This window comes from Hyposmocoma kahamanoa, unplaced genomic scaffold, assembly GCF_003589595.1.
Source record: "Hyposmocoma kahamanoa isolate Upper Pololo Valley unplaced genomic scaffold, ASM358959v1 94, whole genome shotgun sequence".
Classification (NCBI taxonomy): domain Eukaryota; kingdom Metazoa; phylum Arthropoda; class Insecta; order Lepidoptera; family Cosmopterigidae; genus Hyposmocoma; species Hyposmocoma kahamanoa.
This window is the reverse complement of record NW_020654878.1, coordinates 11,722,836-11,749,307: the sequence shown is the minus strand read 5'-3', so window position 1 is coordinate 11,749,307 and position 26,472 is coordinate 11,722,836. Positions and strand designations below refer to the sequence as shown.

The 26,472-nt window shown below is 37.0% G+C and overlaps 1 protein-coding gene across 1 annotated transcript in view; it reads left to right on the top strand.

Annotated features, from left to right (window-relative positions):
• The first annotated feature begins 4,770 nt into the window (after window positions 1-4,770).
• The window catches only part of LOC113237908 (lachesin-like), a 68,804-nt gene continuing 47,102 nt past the window's right edge, over window positions 4,771-26,472 (top strand). The window contains exons 1-2 of the mRNA XM_026474625.1: window positions 4,771-4,924; window positions 21,399-21,677. Coding sequence (XP_026330410.1) covers window positions 21,566-21,677 — 112 coding nt within the window. The 5' untranslated portion in view covers window positions 4,771-4,924; window positions 21,399-21,565. The remainder of the gene's footprint in view (window positions 4,925-21,398; window positions 21,678-26,472) is intronic.

Sequence of the window (26,472 nt, the reverse complement as noted above, 5' to 3'; positions counted from 1 at the left end):
CACACACACACACACACACACACACACACACACACACACACACACACGCACACACACACACACACATATATTTTTTTCGTCAGCAGCTAACAAAATTATCATTTTGTTTTAATTTTCAATAAAATTGATACTTGTTTACAAGTTTCGTATTTACTTGTTACTTTTCCCTACACATTCCAATTTTTTAAGTTAAAACGCGATATATTAAGATAAACAGTTTGCACAGAAATCTTAGTAAGTATTTTTTCGCTGATTGAAATGAAAATTTATATTTGAAAGCGTTTTATTTATTCTGCATATTTGTTTGAGATAGTTTCGCGTACCAGTTAATCATATAATTTCACGGTGAAATAAATTGAATGTTCGAGGATTGCGTAGCAGCGGCGAAGCTAAAGGCCTACAGTAGCGAATCGATAGTTCAATCGTTGGCAAGCTCGGACCACTCTATCAGCGATTAGTTTTGGTCTAGTGGACACTGACCCTTCTTGCCTGTTGCAACACTCATGTAGGTACTTATTATACTTATATTACGATTATATCACGTATATAACAGTAACCAGAGCGAGAGAAACCTTTAATAGCTTTGGATTGGATTTCAGGCATATGAGACTTGTCAACTTATGTGTCCCTTAGATCGTTGCGATTGAAAGCACTGAGCTCTTACCATCAGGCGCACGACTTGTTCGTCCCGTCACTTGATATTATAAAAAAAGCACTTAATAAAGTTCTGCATTGAACTGCAAAAACTATTTTTTGCAGTTCAATGCAGAACAATGAATCACAGAACAGAACAAGTGGAATAGGCCTATGCCTATTCCACTAGTCCCTACCAGCTGTCGTCGTGGGGTTTTCTAGAAAGTATTGCAAGAATAGCTTTCTTAGAGTAAGAAATTGAAAAACCAGACGAAAGAAATGAAAGAAGACGCGAGCGGTGGCTTGAATCCATCCTCACTAATAGCACTTGGATTGGATGAGCATTTAATAAAGTTCTGCATTGAACTGCAATAAATTAACGTTGCTTTGGAACTCGCTTGATCGACGGAGTCCATTTGAATATACCTGTCGCCTTGTGGTCTTCTAGAAAGTATTGTAAGAATAGCTTTCTTAGAGTAACAAATTGAGAAATCAAATGAAAGAAGACGAACGAAGCATATCCATCTAGGCAGAGCGGCGGCTCGAATCCATCCTCGGCTCACCGACAAAGGATCAGCCGAGGTCCATTATGTTAATGAAAATGACTCCCGTTTGTCTCAAAGTCGTAGCTCAATTTGCAAGGCGAGAGATAAACGCTGTTAAACTGTCGAAGTTCGTGACAAAGCCTGAATAATGCAGATTACACCAAGAAAAATACGGCCGCAGTCAAATCTGCATATTTTATTGGTCGCCCTTTCGAATTCTCATTCCATACTAAAATTATATCCACGCGGCTTTTACTATAATTTTCTTATTATTTTCGTCTTCAAATTCAATCTTTTTTATGAATAAAGATTCAGGAAAATTCAATGACAAAAGTTAACTGGAAACTGTATTTGTGTGGAGCACAATGAAAGGCAAATTAATTCCTCAAGTTAAACAAGGTATACTGCTCTCTGTGCAAGGAGATTCAATTGCAAAAGTCAAAGTACAAATTACCGCGAGTTGAGGTGAAACCGTTCTCTGAGGACGGTAACTACGTACTCCTTTGTACTTGGGCTCAGGCTGGATAAAGTTGTTGAAGTTACAGACGATTCTGAATATTATGTGCCAGCCTAAAGCATTTGTGTCTTTGCTGTTCGTTGCTTTAGGAATGAATTTACGTTTACGAGTTTGGGTCCGCAACTACTAAATTGCATTTCTAAGCGAGTTCTAGAAAAATATCTGTCTGCAAATAGTTGTAATTAGGATTAAAGTAAAAAATTGCACAAAAAAAAATATCACAGACCTTGTTAAAATATGTATCAATTTATTCCTTTCCGATAATAATGAAGAAAGAGAGTCCAAAAAGTCTTGGAACTCATTTTTGAGTTGTTCAAAGAACTAAATTCTTGTCCTTGTAGATAATCTAAATCTGAAAAAAAAACAAAGTGGTAGTCAGTTGAGGCTAAGTCAGGTGAGTACAAAGTGTGGCGAGAAGCTTCAATCTACTGCTTCTTTAAGGTGTAGACGGTTGGTTCTGTATTCTGCGCTGTAGCACTGCCGTGGTGGCCTTAACGTGGTGGTTTAACCTACCGCCTCTCCAGCAGAGGCCATGAATTCGAATCTGGACTCGCATTTCTGAGTTTCTCGGAATTTATGTGCGAAATTTAATTTGAAATTCACCGTGAACTTTTCGGTGCATGAAAACTTCGTGATGAAATCGTGCATGTCGAAGAGAGTCGAGAGTGGCCTAAGAGGAGACCAGTGCCCAGCAGTGGGACGTATAAATGGGATAATGATGATTATCGTGCAGAAATAGATATGAAGACCGATATACTAATTGCGATTGTTTCTCTAGAATTCAAGCCATCATCGTCCGTTTTTATTCACAGTAAGTATCAGCTGTTGCGGTTGTACGAGTTCTAAGGAAGATATGGAGGATTATTTTCATCTAGAACATCGAGTTAACAACAATGTTTTAGTGCCGTGGGTACGTTTCGTTTTCGTTAATCTATCTAATTGAAAACATTGTTGTATATGCGACATAACCTTATAAGCACTGCGTTTTGTCCGTAATTAGTTAAATCGTAAGGAGTACTAAATAAACGCTTATGCCCGAATATCAACGCCAGTGACTAGTTCCCGGGTTTATTATACTACTTTGACCGTAACGGAATAGTGAAGAGCAATAAAGAATTCTTAATAATACAATTTTGTTTTGCGTATCTCACTGGTGATTCCGCTTTGAGTTTAATAAAACGGCGTGGATAATAGGCATTTATATATCTGTACTTACAGGCGCTTTTGAGGAAAATCGGGATATGAATGTTTAAAAGAGGGATTTTCGCAAAATCTTTAGCTTTTGCATTGCGGGTTATTTGTGACCCTCGATAGCTTCTGTTTGAATCCATCTTCAGATCTGTCATACACACTTAACTGTGGGTTACCCAACTCGAGAGACGGAAGTCCTTTAAAACTCAAATTTTTATCAAGCTGACAGTTCACAAGCTAGTCCTTTTTCGTGTACAGATACGTTGGTGTAGTATCGGGTTTGTAGCATCTGAACCCGGGGTCGGTTTAAAGTGCAACGGAGCCCGAATAAGCCCAAATGCAAGTATTATCGGATGCTATCTTTGATTATGTTACTATGTTTCCCTTTTTGACTGACTAACATTTAAATTTTATGATTTCTAGCCAGCTTTAACTTTAAATTGAAATAATCTAGATAAAACCATGTCAGTAGAAAGAAATACAAGTGAAATTACCGTGAAAATTTTTAGTTGATCAGTGTTGTTTTTCCAGTTTTGAACGACTACAACGATAAAACAAATGCGACTTGACTAGGGTCAATGATAGGCGCTTTCTTTATTTTAATTTTATTCCCGTCTGTTTCATTATATATTTGTTATAGTTACTTTTAATGAATAATGAAGTTAGATATGCAGTTGTAAAATTAATTAGGAACATATTTGTCTATTTTACATGGCGCAGTCAAGTTAAACGTAATATAATTAAATCTAATATGACATATGTAATCAAATGTAGAGCAGTAGAGTTATAATTGGTGTCAGAGCGATTGACTTCTAACTTGTCCGCTTTTGACGAAGGTTGAGCCCCGAATTAAGCTTCGTTTGTTACACGACGTAGAATAGGGGATTACCATACTTTGTGACTTCATTTAAAATTTCCCTAGCTTACATTTTGCTCTGTTTCCTTTAATTTGGATAATATTATAAAGTTAAAAAAAAATTGGAATATTCTTTAAAATAAATAATTTATGAAGGGTGAAATGTGTAAAATTAATATTAGGTAGACAATTTACCTAATCATAAAGATATATTGCAAATGTTTTCTTTTTGCGTGCTTCTTCTCTCCAAATTTTTCTTTATCTCGGTTTTTTTTTCAAAGGGCGAGTCTGAAATGCTCAAGGGTATTCATTCATCTAATTATTTTTTTCTACAGACAAGACAAGAAGAGCTTATCTTAAGGAACAAAGACAGTGATCAAAACACTGTTTATTCATTAAATTATGTTAAAGGCGTCGTACTTAAGTACAACTAAATTCTCTATGAGGCATAGTCTCCGGTTTAACTCATGCTATTAGCCCTGCCATAAATATCAGAGCAACGCATTTAGGGGATTTAGTTTTAGCTGTAACGTTCTGATGGGGGTTCAGCGGGGTTACAAAGTGGCTCTAATGTTTTATTTAACCAGCAAAGATGCAAAATTTAAAAATTGTTTATAGTCTTTAAAGCTCCTACTATGTATATTATTTTGCTATGTAAACTATCCACTCTCTAGAGGACATTTTTCAGTGTAACGTCCATTTGTTATGAAAGTTGCAAGAAATATCCCGGAAACGTTGATATTCCCCTGCACCGAGGAGGACTAACGTTTCAGCAATAAAATACATACAAAGCGAGGGCGTACTACAAAAGTTGGCCTAATCTAAGCGCGTAGATCATCGAGATTGTCGGCAGATTCCTCGACGATTAACCGTATTCATAGCGTTTACGTTTTGACATTGCGCGGCCGTCAGAAGCAACAGGGCCGCGATTGGAGCGCGGAGAAGCACATGCGCGAAGCTCGCGTGCGGGGTGGGAAGACGGCGCGGGGGGGTCGCAGCTTCCATGCTCGCTCATAATGAATCGCCGGTACCCGTGGCTCGCGTTGCGCTCGTTTCGAATTCGAGCGCTCCTTTAAAAAGTTGTTAAGGAGCTTTTCTCGCCATCTCCCTCGCGCCCTCACGTGTAGCACCAGCGACCGACGTCGTCGGTGACTGCACCGGATGCACCTGGACCATCATGAGGTAAGCTCCTAAAACTGCTTTGGCCTGCTTTTTTATAATTGTTTCTGTATTAATAATTTTGATGCTTAGTTTAAGTTTGCTCTCAAAACTTTTCGCCGTAAAGGTAATGTTTAAGGGTTTATAATTTTCGTATTTATTTTTCGTCCTATTTACGAATTACACACGATCGTTTGTATTAATTATAAGGTAACTTTAATTTGCCGCTTGGAAAAAAAAACAGAGAAGTGCATGCATATTATTTTTATGCAACACATTTTTGTGTTTTTTTTCTGAAGTAGATAATAAGAATATGTAAGGGAATTATTTTGAGTTTTTGTTGTTAATATCGTCATTTATATAAATTACAAATTTAAGCTCGATTTCGTACTTCGTTTCATAAGAAGGCCTTTAAACTCCACTAGGTTGTTTTAAAAGTATGAAAACAGTGAAAATTGTGATTTTATTACAGGCGACTTTATATCGCGACACGGAATCGGTGAAAAAGTCCCTTATTACAAATTTGCGTGGCGTCGTGCATTGTTCACCGTTACAATGGATCTGTCAATGTTTCACTTTAGATGAATGAACAAAAACTGCCGCCGACGCTTTTGCCGACACTCACTAGTGATAACATTTGTGACAACCATCCAATTTCCGTATTTTTGTCGTCAAACCTCGAAATATTAGAGTCAGTAACATTAAAATCTGACATAAAAAGTTGTAACGAAATGAAACTTATAAAATGAGGGTTTGGGCGTTGGGGAAGAGGTGGCAGGTAAAGCATGGCTGCTACGTAATCTCGCTTGGGGTACCAAAGGTTAAGTAATGGAGTAGCAAACCGAACCCGGAAAAGTAGAGAGCTAACATTCTCCGAAATTGTTTGTTCTTTAGTAATTATAGTAATCTTTGGTATTGCTTTGGCCAAAACCAACATTTTCTTTACTTGTAAAATACCATAGGCATAGCTAGCGCGTATAAGACAAAAATAGGCTAATATCGTCGTAAATGGACATCGGTGGACTCCACTTGATAAGAACGAGCTATTTTATCCAAAAAGACAGAATTTACTTTTCTTTAGTGACGCGTAATTTCTTGTGTTACGCCTTCAGTCGGCAAGATGGTTCAATAGAACTACATATCTATTCAGTGTTATTCGTCATCGGAATAGGATTCTCAATATTTGTCTCGTTATGTATGTAAGTATACGTAATTCAGTAGATATATTAAAACTATCGATGGATCGTAAATAGGAAACTGTTATTAATTAAATAAAGAGTCGTGCATATGTTAATATGTTGGTGGCATATCAATTCAGAGGATCTACTCTCGTTCTCGTTCGACATTCCATCCGAAACAATTAATGTCAATCAACTCAAAAGACCAAATCAAAAAAATTTCAAGTATGAAGCTTCATGCGTTTTTTAATTTGGTCAAGTGTTATTAATTTGACAGTAATTGTTTCGGAAGGATCTCCGATGGAGAACGGGAGTAGTGCACCAGTGCCGCACAATACCGTTGACGCGGCCATATAGATGGGAGACCATAGTGGATGAAAGTACGTATGAACGAAAGGGAAAAATCCAGTGGGAAGTCCCAGTTGCAAGACGAAACCAACAAAGACCTGACCGCCAAAACAATCAAATGACAGGGAGTGGCGCAGAAGGCGAGGCATAAGGCGAGTACACGCGCGGGGCACGTGAGTTGCCTTTTATGTCGGAAGCTGTATCCGGACATTGTCGCAGGACACTGCGACCGGCATCTCCGGCACTAGCTTGGAGAGCTAGTAGAGTATGCGCTAGATATCCTCCAGTCCGTCCAGCCGCTTAGGTTATTGGAAACTGGAGAGACACTGTTTTACGGCGTCGGGAAGAGAGCGTGTCTTACAGATCCGCCACCAAAGAGGAGATTTGGTAGTGGACTTTAGAGACAACGGCTTAGTGGCGGCAACCGCTAGTTGCGCAATGCGCGGCGGGAACTGAGCGTGTCTACAGCTCTGGTATCTTACCTGGAAAATAGGGAGGGCCTTTTGCTTGCACAGGTTATAGTGCCCTTCCCGTATAACAAAACTTATGTAGAAAAGATATGAGGTTGTTCCTTAAAGATACCTCTAATTCACTCCACTGCTATTTTCGGTCTATGAGAGAGTTAGTTTAAAACTGAGTCACTATATTTTGAAAACCTTAGATATCGTAGCAATTTATTGGTATATAATTTATTAAAATATTCATGTTAATAATTATTTGTCTGTAGAGTCTAGAGGAGACCCGAGCACAGCAGTGTGACGTATAATAAACATATTGACGATGACAATGATTTACTGAATATCCAACAATCATTTCAAAAATTACGTTAAAAAATAAATGTACCTATATTTTGTAATTTATGAGTTTATTTTGCAAATTAGTACTATGGGAATCGAACCCTTATCTAGCGTTCACAGTGCAAACAGTTGGGCCACTTATGTCGCCATATTTGTCGTTTTAACAACCTGGATGAAAAAAATAAAATTAAGTACCTTAAGTAAAGTAAATTAAGTAATTAAAAAAATTAATTACCTTTAGCAAAATTAATTTTATCATCGTTCACAACCACAATTTTACAGGTAAACGTCTAAATTAATAATTGTGTAATACTTTTAATATATTTGTGCGCACATTTTGTAAAATACATTTTATAACAATGTCGAGTGTAGTAGGCAACACTTTTAGTAGACACTCCAGTACTTATTTAATCGAGAGAAATATTTCATAGTAAAAGACAACTTTTAATTCCGATTACATTACAAGTAATTAAAATTCTGAACATAAACTTTAGATAACAAATATCTGCAAGTATCTCGTAAATCTCATTATTATTCCTTTTCTTTAACAAAAAATATGCACAAGTTTAATTTCTTCGGTATAAAGTTTTATTCTATGAGCTCGGTTATTTAACGCTATAAACATTGTAAGACTAGGCGTGCGAGTCTAATCGCAGAGAGTAAGCGTGGAAACTGCAATCGTTATACTATTTCGCCTTTAGATGACTTTAGCACTCGCATCTTGCCAAATTGGCAGGACACTTTGTCGCTGCCAATATAATATTTACTAGGAAACTGACTAAGCAGAAATCCTTTGCAGTGTTGTGTCTCTTTCACATCAGCATCTTTTTAACATTTTATTAAGCAATGAACAGATTTTATGAATTACTTAGGTACGCATATTTGCGTTTTAATAATGACATACCAATCCTCCCTCCTGATCGTCATAATGATCCTCTCCAATCTATATGTCAGAATCAGCGAAGTTATGCGGTCATGATACATCACGAAGATGTTGGTGTTTGTGTTTTTTTATGATACCAACTGACGGGACGAACATGTCGTGCGCCTGATGGTAAGCGACACGCCTGACTATAACAGTTGAAGTGTCAGAGGTTTAAATCACAAAGATCTGAGGGGCACTGCCCGTCATCACCCTTAGACATAAGTTATTTCACCAGCACCCTTATTCTTTAAAATCGGAACGCAATAACGCTCACATTACTACTTGGCGGTAGAAATAGGTAAGGTACGGTAGGGTAAGGCAGTATTTCCCTGGACCAACTCTTTCACAAGGAGCTCTACTGCTACTAAATTTCTTCGGTTCTTATAAAGGTAAAGCTAGGCATGTCTCTGTACCTACGCAATCGCCTCAATACTCCTATGTTACTTGCATGGAATTCAAGCGTTCTAAATATTTGTAAAATTGAGGTTAAATAGCTTCCGTCCGTAGGCTAAAGGCAAGGTGGTAGTAATACCCTGGACAAACTGTTTCACAAGGAGCTCTACTGATCCTAAAAATAATTGTTAAATTTTCGTCCGTACAGTAATTTTAATTTACAAATGTTGTTTGTACGCGGTACAGGCTCTAGGTAATAGGCAGGCTGTAATGGCAGCCTGACTGCGGTGAGCACAGATGTAGATACAAACAAGAGTATCGCATCGCTCCACGCCACGTCGGAAGCATTTTGATAAAACGTAGTACAATTTCCTGCGACGCCACCGCTCGACCGCGCACCAAAAGGGCTAAGCGATAATAAAGTAGGATTTAGCATCGAATTTGTAGATAGTGACACTGCACGTTTATTTGTTTGTTTATCTCTAGTCTTAGATGTGTGTAGGGCATGATATAACTTTGTAGTTTTTATGAAAACTGGCTCTACATTTTGCAATATTAAAGAACTGTAATAAAAATTGTGTGGCAATGGTTACTATGTAAGAAGGAAGTAATCTGTAGAATGTTCATATTTCTATAATTTAGTCATAAAATTTCTATCTGAGCGGCCAGCATATTGAGCATCACGTTCAACGCTCCCACGTTAAAATATTCGTCGAAAATCCAATATTGGAACCAATAATTTTTCGGAATGAACGTGATATTTTAATGAGATTTTCATGCTGAACATTCCCAAACAAAGGAGAGGAATATATTATGGAGTATCTGCTAATAAGTCAAATTCTTTCACGAGCGACACCGAGAGCGGATGGTATTTTCTAATAAAAACTTCAATAAATGTACAACGCGACGGGTATTAGCGCCGCGAAATTCCTCGTCGCGTAAATAATAACATAAAGATTTTCCAATACATGTCCCAATAAGGGGCTTGCCTCCGCCGGCGGCTTTACTCGCGAGTAGCTACGCGCTACACACTGCGCTCTGAGCTCTGAGCCCGCGTGTGGAATAAATGCTGACAAACATATTTCGTATTTATTACGTACTATACTTCCAAAGTCATTTACCTTTCATTATACCAGGACTACTTAATTCAGGAATTTTATTTTAGCGATTTTGGTACTACATATACGTTATAAAACCATTAATACATGTACATTGTACGTAATAATATATTTGGCAACATCGTATTATAATAATAAACCAAAAATCACACTGTCCTGTGCGTAATCGGTTTTATAAAACATCCTCTAAAAAATGTATAATATGTTTGGAGTGCCAAGCACATTTTAAATAAGTAAAATCCTATAATAAAGGGCAGAAAATATCTAACAGCTTTATTAATGTGGATCAGGCGGCAATTTTCTTTGGAAATTGTTGGTGGTTTGAAATGAATTTCCGTATTGAAGGGAAGGCAAGTATATTGCATTACCACGAGAGCGACGTGAAATGTGATTAGTGGGAGTAGAAATGGCTTTAAAACAAAATTGGCCGTGCAGAAGAATTTAGAGAATGAGGGAAAAAAATTAAATGCGTTCCCCGCAAAGGAGAGAATAATATAGCCCATTGTGTCAGAGGACAAATACAGCGTCATCGGATAATAAAGGCTGAGCTGGCGATCCCGCGCCGCATCCAATAACATCGAGTCTCTAAATGTGTTATCGATGGAACCATGGACACCGTATAACATGTCCTGTGATAGCTTTGGAATGTGAAATATAAAAACACAATTTTGTAAACCCGAAAAAGGTACTAAGTTTCTATGTTTCTACGTACGTTTCTATGTACTATGTTTCTAATATGTTAGAACATAGTTGAAGGCACTGTGCATATAATAATAATAATAATAATAACGCACACACTCTACATTGCCTCGCACTAGGGAAACCCTGTGCCGCGGGTGCCATGGACACACATAGACAACCATAAACTACACCCAAACTCACGAGAGAAATAAATGTATGCCATACAAATATTTCTACCGTCCCGGTAATCGAACCTCGGACCTCTGCGTGGTAGTCCGGCCTGGTAACCGTTCGGCCACGGAGGCAGTTAATGTAACATGTACGTATACCTTTCTGAGTTTTGTTTTGTTGCTGAAGAAAGGTTGAAATGTCACATTTTAACATGACATTTTGACTAACAACATGATTTCCAGAGAATTTCGAAAATAAATATAACATATTACAATAAAATTTGATAAAGTCCGTGATACTCTGTCTAAAAACCAAAAAAAAATCTTACTCAAATTGCCTTTAGGACGGCCAGCAACCATAAGATGCAGATACCAATGTTCAATCTGCACAATATCTATATCTACAATACTTATATAAGAATACGGTCACATTATGAAGGGATTTGTCACGTCTACAGTAACATCATACGACCTTCGTAGCAAGTTATTGCATCGAAGGGTCAAATCCGAACCGATGCGTTTCAGAAAGTATTGGATTCGAGATACGGGAGCATTGTTTTATATCGGATAAACGTGGATTTTTCCTTTTACCCTAATACACGACCGATAAGTCAGGAGCATCGTATCGTATACTACAACGCGTATAGTGTTTTTTCTAGGTCAAATTACTCTATCTATTGGAAAGGATCAATAGGTGTAAGGTATAAAACATACATAACATAACCTCACATAGCGGCACCGCGGATTAAATTACCGCTATAAGACGGAATGTGTTTACGTCATAATAAAGTTTCCGGAAGTAGTTGCATACTAGTTAGGTATCTACCTATAATATGTGTGATATGTAATAAAGTTATACTTCATGTTTCTTTGAGGAGTTAATGAAAAGTTTTGCAACTGTTAAGTGGTAAGTTTTATAACTGTGTTGGGAAATTAATAACAGTTTAACTTGTACTTAATAATTGAAGAGAAGTTAAGCTAGTAGGATATGAATGATACTCGGTTGAAGACAGGAAATGGTTCACGGAATTCGGCCAAGTTTCCGAGTAGTAAACATCGCGGGTATTTGAATCCCTTTGTGAAATTCCTGCAAAATTTCACGGATTCCGACGTGACCCCACATAAATTAACTCATTATTTTAAACATAGTTCGCTTTATTCATTAAAATTTTTGAGATAATATTTTGTAAATAAATACACATATCGTTCTGCTATTACAATAGTGTTGCAACTCACAATACGTGAAATTCAAGATTATACCATTACTAAATGTAAAATTTGAATCTTTACACGTCAATAACATCGTCGCTGGAATATTGTAAAAAGCAATTAAAATATATCTACTTGACTCAAAATGAGACAAACTTTATATGAGCTAGTTCTGGACAAAACTAATTTATTATTTACCACTGCACTTTTATTTGGCATAAAAGTAGCATCTCTGCATTTTTTTCTATTACCGAAGGTTCATTGAAACTTTAGCGGAAATACAAAATCTGGTTAAGATTTCGTATTCGAAGAACTTGCGAGTCAGCGTTATCATTTTTCTAACTTAACCCATTGAGCCATGTAACGTCCGTCACAATAAATAACTTGGGAGAAAATTTGGGAAATCTTATTGAGGCTGTCTCCGAAGAAATTGCTATCAGTCCTTTGAAGGCTAAACAAAACAAGCACGGCAGAATCGTTATGATTTTTTGGACTTTTATGTTTACTACTATTGTGGGGTATTTTGTCATGAATTATTTTGTGTCAAGCTATACCCAACAAAGTTGGACCTACAACCATGTCTGTCCAGCCATTAATCACTTTAAATAATTCGAGTAATTAATTATAAAAGCAGAAACACGCTCTAAAGAACCTACATAACTTGAAAATAAATGATTCGTTAATTATGAAAAAAATTTGATATCTCAATATTTTATAACTTACATAGTACATTGAAAAAAAAACCGCACGTTGCAATAGATAACGTCACTAACAAATGGGCATTAAAGCGTCAATCAAGTTTCGTTTGGAGTCAGTGTTGTTTAACGTGCTAAAAATATCTCTCCGTTCTTTTTGGGCCGCGAGTACGTCATAAGTTATAAAAGATAACTACAATTGAATAAGTATACACATATGTAGATATACATATGTATATAACACCCTCATAACCTCACTATACCTCCTACAAAGGAAAATAATCTCAAAAATGTGCTTTTCCTACAAAACGAGGCGCGTCGGGAATTTCGGGAGCAATTTAGTCATCATAATAAATAGCACATACATGTAAGGTAGTTTTTACTGGACATAAACCTTGGGAATGCGTAAATCAAAAGAAGAAATCTGCAGAGTAACTCACACACATTTTGTCGTTGTCAAGTTCGGATGTTTCACGTATGTGATTTACTTTAGTAATAACAGTTCATCAATTTCATCACACTGTTTATAACACAATAGTTTCTGTTCATTTTGTTTATAAATAAATGTGACAATGGCGTGAAATTTCCGTACAATGTGAAAAACTTCCTTGCTATGACATTCTCGGCTGTCTGTAATTTTCAGTGGTTAATAAATTTATTTGCTGTAATCCATAATATACGAATTTCAATACAAGGGGTACATAAACAAATAATAAATATTTTTTTATAATATCAAGTGACGGGATGAACAAGTAGTGCGCCTGATAACAGTTGTAGTGCCACTCACGAGCTTCAAGTCGCAAAGATCTGAGGGGCACCGCCACTGCGCCCGTCACTTTGTAAGGTAAGGTTGCCACCTTACCTATGACTCGTTCGTCCAGGATAGTACTGCCGTACTACCCTGGACGAACTTATTCACAAGGTGCTCTACAAAATATTAGACAACATCACATGCGATGTTCCGATCCAAAAGTAAAGCACTTGTGTTATGGAAATCGGAAACAACGACGGTATCATAAACACTCAGTCTCGAGACAATATTGAAAAGTTACTTTCCATATTGACCCGGCCGAGGATCGAACCCGGGACCTCAGAGATGGCAACACGATGAAAACCGATGTGCAACCCACTCGATCACCACGCCACACATCAAAAGTATGTTATATTGTTTACTACCTTTATATCCTATATAGTTTTAATGACATCAATAATGTAAGGCCCATAAGTCCGTGACTTTAACAGTGAGGCTAATCAACAAAAAATCTCCTTACATCTTGAAGGAGGCCAAGAACGATATTTAAATTGATAATAATATAATGGGAGTTTTAAGCGGAAACAAAATATGGCGAGGACAGATTAACGAGAATAGGTCAGGCAGCCCTTAAGGATAATGACGATCTGTAGTCGATTATACCCGCTCGTCCTTTCTCGTAACTGACTCCCTCTATAAAAAACCCTCAACTTTGATACTTAAGATAATTTTATAATCGAGGGGACAATTTTATCATACTTTGGAATGATTATTTTAGTTCTCCTCCGTGATTTAGAAAGGTGGGTTTTCGAATTGAATTTCCTTAAAATAAGACAAAAATAGAGCTAAAATCTAGGTAGAAGTATAATTGTTGTAGAAACTTCAACTTGAAATGTTCTAAGCTTCTCAGCCTTCACTCCAATTAACAAATAATCACAGACGAGCTTAACGAATTGTTCGCTATTATTTGCACATTTTTAAATTTCAAATCGCTGCAAGTAACGTTACATTTCGTTAAATGGATAAACTAACTGTTCGTTATGTCTAATTACGGATTTTTTTCAATAAAGGCTTTTCTATTTGATTCAGTCATAAATAGACAACATTTTCTCTTCATCGTGGTTCGTCAAATAATGTTCCTGACTTCACAATCTTATTCTATTCTACTATTCTATATACCTTATAATCTGTATACTACTGTACATACATACATATACTTCATAATGGTTGTTGTGTACCGTGTAATGGAATTTATAGATAGGCACACTTTCTATGTAATTCGACGAATATATTTATTTTTATTTTTCGCATTAGCTCTCTATCTTTTTTTTATCGCCGGGAAATAAATGCGCTACGCATTCTTATGTGGGATGGCGGTAGTCCCGTATACCTACTAAACAGTTACACCGTTATAGAGAGATCCGCTTGCGCATGCTACTGGGACATCCCGGCAGACGGCGCGCAGGGAGCGGGCCCGGTCCTTTGACCCCGGGCACCCTCAGGCTTGGTCGAAAGGGTCCCCCAAGCTCAGTCTATGGTGGGGGAAGAAAGCGGGCGTACTGCCTCCTTTGTTTCCCCGGCTTACGTTTACGAAGCGGCTCAGCGAGGGGGTCGTCCTCTCTGAAGCGATCCGTGGCCTCCTTGACGAGACTGTAGCCTACCAGCACCTCTCGGTGCCGAGCATTGCGCCCACGATAGTTGACAGCGAGAGATCTTTTCTTACTATGGTTGTCAGGGAGTGCCGCTGAGAGCCCTAAGCCACACTTTCTGTCAGGCTGTGACGCGCCGTGTCGACAGGTGCGCTGCATTTGTAGCAGATGGGAGTCGCTTCCCGACCCGCCACGCGGTGAAGATACTCACCAAAGCATCCATCCATGTTAGGTGAGCACCTGCACCAACCTGAAGGACCCGAAGAAGTCCCGTGTCGCCGGTCAAACCAGCGGACTAGGTGGGGGCGGATGACCTCCATTGTCGTTGAGCCAGCGATTGGAGAATTAAAATCCTCCGTCTATCTTCGGATGAAAGCATCGCGGCCCGCTGCAATGACCCGCCTTATTTCTTCAGCAACAGGGCTTTCCCCTCTGCTTCGCATGGTTACACGGTACCGGTGCACTTCCGTGAGCACTTCCGCCTGGAGTTCCCTTAGCTCTGTATCTAGCACAACCCGAAACCCAAAAAATTACTACATAAAGAATATTTTATTCATAGATATTTTTTCGTTCAATGGTATTGTGTAGGTGGATGGTATTCCGAGAGTTAGATAAAAATAATATATACCTGTACAAGAATATCTACAAAAGTAATCGGTATTCACTTACAATTAATTGTTTGTTACATGATTTCTGTATAAAAATATTTTACAGAAATTAATTTAACTGAAAATATTATATATTATAACAAACAATTAATTGTAAGTGAATACCGATTACGTTTGAAGATATCCATGAATAGGTTTAACAACATTGTTCCTTCTTTGATAAAAGACACGAATTTAGGGAACGTACATGGCGTCTTTTTCAACATTTTCATAATAAAGGTAAAAAAAATCTCTTTGAATACTATCATCCCTGGCGGAAATTTTCAAATTCTCTCTAAATAATATTTGTATACAAAGATAGACCCTAGAACGTAGGTTGCTGATTTGATAACGATAAATATTAAGGGTTAACGCATAAAATATTAATGTGCCATACAACTACAAAAAATCACATGGTTTCTAATTAAAAAGCCATTGTACTTTAAGTACCAGGGCGACGAAATTAACTTTAGAGGTACTACCCAGAACACCCAGGTCAGAATCGATTTAGAAACCTTAATTTTCCAAATAGGTCTTTCCGAGATCTACCCGGGACTACCATATAAGACGAAACGTGAAATACGTTCAAGAAATACTGTCGTTTTAAAATATTTTCAATAAAACAAATCACCTATAGTAGTTGTTTTTGGACAGCTACGGAACGGATCAAGTGAATATCCAATATTTGGGCAGCACTTACCTAACGGCTGTGATTGATGGACTGGATTTTCAGAGGAACCCAATTTCGGTAAAAGATTCGATTAATTCGTTACACACTACAAAAATCTTTTATGTGAAACCCATTATTTCAATTAATTACAATTTGACGACTTAGTGGTAGCCTAAGGGTCTGCATTGTGGGCGTTAGATGAGGAGGTCTATTGTTCGAGTTCCGGTAGGACAGTTAGAGAAATGGACTTTTCTAAATAGGCTCTGGTTTTGGTGTTTTGAGTAATGCCCCGGAGCATATAGTACAGGAATTCCCTTGTTTGACTCTAGATAATTGATGTGGATTAAACAAAATACTTACAATTTAATCCTCTTTTAATGTACACTAGAACAAAATAAATATAAACTATAGATAAAATATAGGAACCTATTGGTAGCTAGGAATCTCTTACAAATATTTTGGGGTGACAGAATATATTTTAAAATAAGGAGAGGTGTAATAAATATACATATAAACTGAATACTAATATTTAACAATATTTATTTGAAAATATAATAAAGAATGTAACACATCATCTAATCGGCAATCTCATTGTGTAGAACCTATCGATGTATATAAATGTACAATGTAACAAAAACAATAATAATTTAGCTTTAAACGACGTCGTCTGTAATTACATCAGTTACGTACATAAAAAGGTAAACATTAAAAGTTAAACATCGCGGTAAAAGTTATTTACTAGTAAGTAGTAATTTACTCCTTGTGAAATAGTTCGTTCTGGGAAGTACTGACACCTTAACAATTTTTGCAGTCAAGCGGTAATGTGAGCATTACTGCGTTCCAGTTTTGAAGGGCAAGGGTGCTTGTGAAATTACAGGCACGTGGGATTTGTTAACTGCCTCCGAGTGACAGACGCAGTGGCAGTGTCTCTCGGTCCTTTGCGATTTAAAGCTCTGAGTGACACTGCAACTGCTATGTATAAACTGCCTCCGTGGCCGACTGCCACGCAGAGGTCCTGGGTTGGATTCCCAGGCCGGGAGAAGTATGTGTAATGCCTACATTTATTTCTCTCGCGAGTTTGGGTGTCATTTGTGGTTGTCTATGTGTGTCCATGGCACCCGCGATACAGGGTTTCCCTAGTGCGGGGCTATGAGGGTGTTGCGTTATTATTACTATTATTATTATTATTATTATTATTATTATTATTATTATTATTATTATTATTATTATTATTATTATTATTATTATTATTATTATGTATCGACGTATCGCGTAACATAAAAAATGTACATAAATAAAAAAAATTAAATGGGACTTTCGTAGTGTAAGGTAGTGTAATCTCTACTTGTAACCGTTCGGCCACAGAGGCAGTTAAATTTCGTTGGGTATTTTATTATAAATGTTTATTACCATGAAATATGCTACTACTGTTACTAGCCTCTAAAAGTATCAATTATACTCCTTTTTGAAATTTAAACACTTTGAAATTAGTAGCCATGTTAAAAGTTGAATATTCACCTCAACAATTTTCTGAAAGCCTTTTATTATTTTTTGCTTGCCGGTGACAGATCAATAGTTCTTTTCATAACTTCTCCAAAGGGATTTAATACTTAATTAAACCTGAATTTAAGGGAATTGTTCGTAACGAGCGAAGTTTTCGCCACAACGAATGTAATTAATCGAAAATTCCTTTTTAACTTTGTGATGAAGTATACTTTCACGAAAATGCAATTAGGAATGACAGTAGAGCATTTAAAGTCAATTGATTATCGAAAAATAAAGTAAACTCAAATGTTTGATTGTTCTTAATTAAGGTTTGTATAATATTCTTGTGAATGGCTTTAAAAATTGCTCAATTAAAACGCGTAAATGTAAATCGAGCAAATAACATTTTCACGGGAAGTTTAAGCCTACGCCACTAAGAAACATATCAAAGTGCAAACTCAAATATCGGTTAGGAAGTTAACCACGAATTCGGCTACTGTAATTTACTTAATCCAAGTTATTCACTTCCTTTATTAAGCAGAGTCGAGATTAACACTGAGAGCTTAACGTAAGACGTGTTCCTCGTCCCGCACTCTGCAACCTCCCCTGCGGGGCGCCTGTTCCGTGCCCCGCGCGTGACGCCGACAGATAAGCTAATTACTTATTGTGACTTACCAACCGGTTGTCGGAAATTTTTCGCCAAATTTTCATTCTCCCAATTGTTAATAATGAGCGGGCACTTAGACGACGTCCACCACAATAGCTGAAATTAACCAGACAATTTAACTTTTTAATTGCGAATTAAGAAACTGGGAAGTGAAAAGGTCCGCGCAATTAATTGTAAAGAAAGGTTTTTGTTGCCGACCGTTGGCGTTTTAAGTGCACAGTATAATTTATGTTTTATGTATTTTACCGAATACACCTAGGTATACTTACATGGTGATATTTTTTTTTAATATCAAGTGACGGGACGAACTGGTCGTGCGCCTGATGGTAAGCTACACGCCTGTCCGTAACAGTTGCAGCGCCACTCAGAAAGATCTGAGGGGCACTGCCACTGCGCCCGTTACTCTAAGACAAAATTTTATGAGACAATTGCGATTGTCCATATGTCGTGGTTTTAAGATCACAAATTCGTAAAGTTTTTGTACAGTTCTACAAACATTACTGTCTAGCTTAGTGCTCTACATTTAATCTCGGTTGCTTTCTTTTCTATGTCAGTCGAAGCTACGTGTTTCGAAGAGAACAGAGGAAGTTTTGTAAAGTTCAAGCCATAGATATGGAAACTTGAAGCTTCCGATAGACTTGAACATAAACTGTGCTGATTCAGTCTGTAGAAGAAAACCTGACTATTGGCTATATTCATATGTGTTAATATACTACCTATTGTCAAAAACTGTTACCTACATTGTAGACGAGGGTACATTTGCGCTAATCGGAATTTAGGAATGAGCATAGACAATGTAAACATGACAATAGAAATGGAAGTGGTGTGCGGAGTGCGGCGGCTGGAACTCGTATCGGCGGCGTGGCACTCGCGAGATAACCGCCGTCTTTGTGCGCCAATGTAAAATTATTAAGCAGGAATGCCATGGATGGGTTTTACTCCGGCAAACGAGGGTTCATTCCGAATTGGCTGAGCAATGGAATGTTGATTCTATATGAAATTATTTTGTTCATAAATCTACTTCGGTAGTCGTCTATGTAATGTAAATTCGTTACAACAGATAAATACTTATAATAGTGCTGTTTCGGTTCGATGGTAGGTATATACTAAAATATTTGAAATAAATGAAAACGAAAAGGAAGATGGAGTTTTTTCTATAAGAGTTTCAGGAAATTTTTCGAGCATGGTTCAAGCGCGATTAATTTGTTAGAAACTTTGTTGAAGTGTTTGCGAATGAGAAGCTGCCATGAATTGACACTGAACATTGAACTACCTTGAGTCATCCGACGCCAACTTTATGAAAAGGCTCACGCATATTGAACACGGCTTTAAAGGAGAGAATTTTAGGTGAATAAAGTAACCACAAAGTAAACACCATTCAATTTTATTACGGCGAGCAGACTGCTTTTGAAAATCCCCCGACGGCAATCCCGTAAATCTCCATTTGTCGCAACTAAAACAGGTCACGGCGGAAGGCTATTACGCTCCCTAAATGCTGCCGAACTCCCTGTAGAGCGCTCTAATCCACTTCGAACGGGCTGGTGTCAAACGCAGGCCAGGGTTGTTTGTATTGTTTATTGTCGCGCTCGTTCGTTCGGCAAAGAAGCCGCCGCCCGCGCCGTCGCCGCCACAAGAGGATGTTTCAATTGATAGAGCCGAACGGTCCCCCGAGTGAACTATTATATTCCTGTCCATGAACGGTAGATGCTTATCCCCACTTAATGTCCTTTACCTTACTTTGAAATTTACCGACTCGCTATCCTGTGAATTGTAATGCTGGAACATTCGAACGAAATAGCTAGTTGAGTAGATAAACATATGATTGAAAAATAAGTGTCCGTATTGGAAAATGAGAGAGGAGTGGAGCGCGTTATTGGAAAGGAGCGCTTACTCAGCTGGGTGGTTTTTACCCGGGTTCGACGTTCGGGTGTGGATGAACAAAAACCGCCGAAGAGCCAGTAGAATGGAACAAAACACTTGAAACAATATCGCGACAGAGCGGCAATCATTCCTGTTTTATCTCAGTTTGCTCACGCTGCGCCGCGGAAACTGGTGTAATAAAAAAACTACCATGTGTTTGTATATGTGTACGTTGCAGATATACGTGAAAGTGATACATGGTTCATACACATTTAGGGGTCTGCATGAATTATCATTGCCGCTACTATTATAATCTATTGTGAGCTATTACATTCTTGGCATAGTTTTTATTGCAATGTGTTTCAATTACCTAGTGAAATAAAACCAGTATCATTTGGCTAAAAGCATTTTTTTAAATATTTTCTGAACTCAGTTTAAAATATTACATAGGAGTAGTATAAAAAGCGACGATACATTACATTCTATGATCATTTCATAAAACCAATCGTGATAAAATGCTGAATGGGTGCGTAGCCCTTTTTGTATTTCACGGGCCGCAGGCCTATTAAATCTTTTGTCAATTTATATGTTGATTCATTTCAAAGAGACTAAACTAAACCTGCTATATTATTTTATTATAACGTCATTTGTCTTTTTAAGTATATACATATTAATCTTTAATCTAAATTGGCTATATCATTGGATATAGCCAATTAAGATGTCTATCCATATAGGTAGGCATCTATCCTCAAATAAATAGTTTTGCGAAAAGTCAATTACTTCAAAATCAGTAAATGTTAGATGAATAAAATCAAGTATTAATGTAATGTAAAAGATTAAACTAGTTACATCCATAGGAATTGTTCATGGCAAACTAATAATTTTTAAATTAGGAGGCCCTTTCAAAAAGTGGGGCACCTATCCCGGTTTTACCTACTGCTATCTTATCTATTTCTGCCGCCAAGCAGTAATGTGAGTATTACTGCGTTCCGGTTTTGAAAGGTATGTGAAGGGCATGTGCCTGTAGCACATTAGACTTTTCAACTTATGTGTCGGGATGACGGGCGTAGTGGCAGCGTCCCGCAGATTTTTACGATTTAAAGCTGTGGCAGTGCAACTATTATGGACAGGCGTAACCCTTACCACTAAGCGCACGACTTCCCGTCCCGTCACTTGGTATTATAAAAAACAATTCCAAATAACCACCTCAAACACTGCGTTTCTGATAGTATTTAACAATACTCTTTTGTTTCAGAGTGGTTAAAATGACTATAAAATAAGCTAAACGACAATAAATAATTAAGTAAGAAGAATTATTTACACACTAGTGCTAAGCACGGAATATTGGGATGTATTTGAGACAATAAGACATACGCTGTATGATATGACAATAAGAAGCGAGCGAACGAGATTTGATATCAAATGTGTCCTGACGTGAAGACGGCGGAGTCATCGCGGCGCTCTAGGCCCGTTGCCATGGAAACCGGGGGACTTCCATTGGTTTCGACCTTCGCTCTCCTCACCATAGTCGCCGGTAAGCCAAGCTTGTATAATGTAAACGAAACTTATGTTTAATTCGTATGCTTAACTTTAGTGTCTTTAATTGCATTTCAAAACTAGAGTGTAATTTATTGAATAACGATTTTCCATCACTCATTATCAACTTATTTATACGTCCCACTGCTGGGTACTGGTCTTTTGTCAGGCGAGGGCTTGGGCCATAGTCCGCCACGTTGGCCCAATGCGGGTTGGGGACTTCACACGTTTTCTGAGGGTTGTGAACCTTCTTCGATGTGCAAGGTCTCAACACGATTTTTCTTCACCGAAAAGCTCATGGTAAATTTCAAATTAAATTTAGCATATAAATTCCTAGAAACTTAGAAGTGCGAGCCCGGATTCGGACCCACGGCCTCTGCTTGACAAGCGGTATGTCAAACCGTTAAGCTACCACGCGTTTTCCATCACAACACAAAGAATAAATGCCATTCACTTTACAACAGCTTTTCCAAATTTCAGTACCAGGCCATTTGTTTATGAAACTGTTGAGAAAACTTATTCACAAATACAGGAGGTCGTACAGAATTACTCGTAGAATTTATAAAATTTCACATACGATATGTAAATTTGTGCACAGAAAATATATTTTTTTTGCTTACGTTTGATGAGTTTCAGCCAATAGTAATAAAAAACAAGCCCAGGAATATTATTTCACAGAAAACTTCGGCTGCATTTGAATATAAAACCGACGGTTCAATGAAAAGCTCTTTTGCAAAATTTACTTTGGCCTAGCTTGTAATTCAGCCTCGTGTACCAAACTAACCGTAATTCGTACCGCTAATGACTGAACTGGTGAAAGGCTTAATATCTTGTCAGCTGGCTCTTTGCTTTTGGAGGATTAATTTTCTCTTACTGTTTGTAATAAAGTAACACGGGTCCTATTTAAAGCATCAAAAATATCCAACAAATATTACCACAGGATAAAAATACATTGTCGGTATAAATTTTGTCGCTTCTGGGAAAAATATAAATAAAATATTCAAAGTATAAAATTGCCGCTCTAATGTTCAGGCCACTTTGAAATAAAGAGTCTTTTTTGTGTATTTCGATAATAAACTTTTTTCTAATAAAATGTTAAGGATTCTAAATTCAAAATTATGTTGTTATTAATTATTTCTATTCATTTTGGTTAACTTTGCATTCGGTGTGAAATCCAACAAGGATTACTAAATTCGTTGTACAATGGTGCTTACAACTCGTAAATGACCTTCGTGGAAGGTTGAAGGCAATCCAACGCAAACAATTATTATATTAAATATTTTTAAAATTTAGATAAATTAAAAAATATTACTACGAACCACAACGGGTAATGCACGTAAATGTAGTTATTATCTTACCGCAAATGATGAACCGCAGTTGTTGAAGTCTGGTGACAAGTCTGCAATATCCAAATAAGAATCTTGCCCAAGGAATACTTTTGGTAACTGTTTGGTGGTCTAGTCATGAAGCAATCCGACTTATGTGAAAAACGTCAGCGACGATGACAAGATGGACAACCAATGTCCACTGCTACTTGTAAATCTCCACGTTAAGTGTGGCTGTTTGAATCAATCAAATCAATCTAACAAACTTTCGATTTTTTCTGCAATTTAGATTATTATCTTCAAGGAAAACGATTTAGTTTCTTGAAGCACTCGAAAATGAGATTCAAGATTTTGGGGATTCCCTTTCCTCATTACTCTACCGCAAAGGAATTAATGAGTTTCCAGCATGATTGCAGAAGGGTAGTGATAGCATTGCTTTGCAGTGATTATTTACCAACACGTTTTTTAAAATTATTCTATGTACAACGGCAATTCCTACTTTAATACCCGATATTAGAGAAGATAATTGGAAAAAACATTGTCCAATCGTCCTTGGCTACTATTTTATTTATGAGGTTTGTCGACCATTTTATGACCGTTTTATAGGAAGGCTTTTACTACAAGTCATTTAGCAATCTAAGTGTACTTGGAAAGGCTTTAAATATTGTTTTCTGAATAGTAAACGTGCTTGTGTTTATTGTCATAAAGTACAATTATCCATTTGAATGAGCAAACTATAATAAATTGATTTATATTTTGTGGAGCTCTGATAATTATTTATTCAGCATCTCAACAGAACACATTCAATATACAATACAATATAAATTTCAATATATATGGTAATGTAGATATAAACAGTATCAGAGAAACATAATATTATATTAAACATAATATTAGCTCTACGATACAATCCTATGTCAAATTTGTCTTACGTGTTCTGTTGTCCTTGGGGTAGGCAGTAACCCTCACTTCGTAGAAGATACAATATAATGACATTCCAACCGGTAAGCTTTCAGTAATATAAACTTATTACATTGAAAGTAATATAGAGTTACCGATTGTGTCCAGCTAGCTGATAGGTTTGGGTACATGTGTTACAGTTGAGATTTAGGTCACCGATATTCTCGTATCAGTGCAAGTCGAGAATTGCTCGATGCAGTATCTCAACCAGATATCTCAGATGCTAAGGTGTGGTTACATTAAGAGTATGTAACATGTACGTGCGTTAAAACTAAACCGTACCAGTCGTGATCTGAGCAAATTGTTGCACTTTAACTGTCTACATTGCTGAGGGACGAATGCACTTTAGAAGCAATAGCGCCCCGGATTCTCTCACGACGTAGACTCGCTTGACGCAACGAACCCACGGGGAAGCGCTTACAGGATTCCAAGTTTAATTGAAAACATTTCAGATGGCAATTTCTTTTTATTGTAGCTATAATACAATTCTACCTGTAACATTAAATTATAAATTTTTATTATCTAACGTATACTGAGGCGTCAAATAAATCAGAGGGATTCATATTTCAGCATTCTATTAACACCGAAATACACATTCGGATTAAAAGCTCAATCATTAGCTTAATTGTATGGAAATTAGTGATCTGATCAGACACGCCGCAGTGAATTTAACGCAATTCTATCAGAATGTAATTATAGATGTCGATGAGCGTAAAATACTGAATAATTGGTATTTGCAACCCGATACGAATATTTGAAAAACAATTTGTTTATTGAATTAAAGTAGGCAATTATGTTTATTTGATACAATATTACGTTGCTATGCTTTCGGAAATCCATCCATACGTCCATACGTTTAATTTTGAACGATTATGTATATTATTACAATAAGAACTGAAGTTGTGCTAGCCTAATGGTTTGACCTACTACCTTTCAAACAGAGGCCGTGTTCGAATTTGAGCTCACACCTCTGAGTTTTACCATGCGTTATACACATGGTTATACACACCTCTGAGTTTAACCATGTGAAGTCCCGAACCCACATTTAATCTGCGTGGCGGACTATGGCGTAAACCCTCGACTGGGAGGAAATCCGTGCCCAGCAGTGGGATGTATAAAAGGATTGATGATGATAATTAATACCTGATAGCAATGGATTTTATTACACTGTGAGCTAAGTGTTCTCGGGCATATGTGAAGTTTGTAATGATTGTCTACAGACAGCATTTAGGCTAATTAAGGTAAGGATATATTAGCCCCAACATCGCACACTGAGGCTATAATAGGTCAATAATATTAATTTAATTTAGGTGCTGATTAAACTTTGTCATGTCTGTCACTTAGCATTTTATATCCAATTTTTTGTTTGAGCTTAAAGCTGAGGAATAGTTTAGAAATGTGGATTGACAATATCTTTTTTAAAACGGTTTGTTTCAAGAAATAAAAATCCACTTTTGAGTTTGTTAAACACAACTACAATAGGTTTCTGTACCGTAGCGAATTTTGGCTTTATGACGTTTTGTTTCAATTTCATGACGTTTGAAATAAATTGACTCTTATCAAAAATATGTGACATTTACAAGGTTGTCTTTTTTAAACCGCAGCCTTTTCATGTCGTCATTTCAATTATGAAAATATGTAAGTTTTGTTACGGAAATTCAAAGAAAGATACTACGACCTCTTATGTCACCACAACAGCCTGATGCAGGTTTGTATACGAATTAGAAAAACTTTGGTAGGGATTTTTAAAAAAACGTAAAACAAAAGTCGTTTTGCTTTAGTGGTAGGAATAACATTAGAATGTTTCAAGTTTCAAAATAACCCTTTATCAGTTATTATAAACATTTTTTTATTATTTAACAAAATATTTTTTAGATTGTTGAAATGGTTAAAATTTTCTTTAAAAGTATTAGCTGATGGTATTTCCTAATAAGCTTAAAGGCGTTCTCAAAACGATTTTGACATAAAATATAAAATATAAAAAAATCAATTCACATTAAAATTAAGATTTTTAAGCCAGCGGTACACCTTTCGATGGGATAGGTTATATAGGTAGGTAAACATTTTCTGCTTTTGGATTATCATACAATTAATGTTTCTTCTAATACGTGTACATGCGAGCGACTAAAAGTCTATCAGAGAAGGCGAAACTATAAGGTTTCCTAGTTTGACTACGAACCCTAAAATATTAACAAGATACCTTAAATGAACTTGTTTCTAGACTTTAAACTGACACCAATTGTTTCACATTAATTAGTGAAAAGGCAAAACGCATTTACCCTAACAACAAACCAGTTATTTATATAAACAAATTAAGGGTAGAGTAAAGAGAGCTCGCGTTCCCTTGTACAGGGTGTTATTAATTTTCATTTGACACAGTCGGGCAAGCTCGTGTGCTCGCTACCGAGCGTGACAAAGGCAGACCCGTACTAAGAACACTCTTTGTTTGCTTCATTATCGTCAAACGGGAACAGCGATTCGGAAAATCGTGCTGCGCTCGAAAATAGT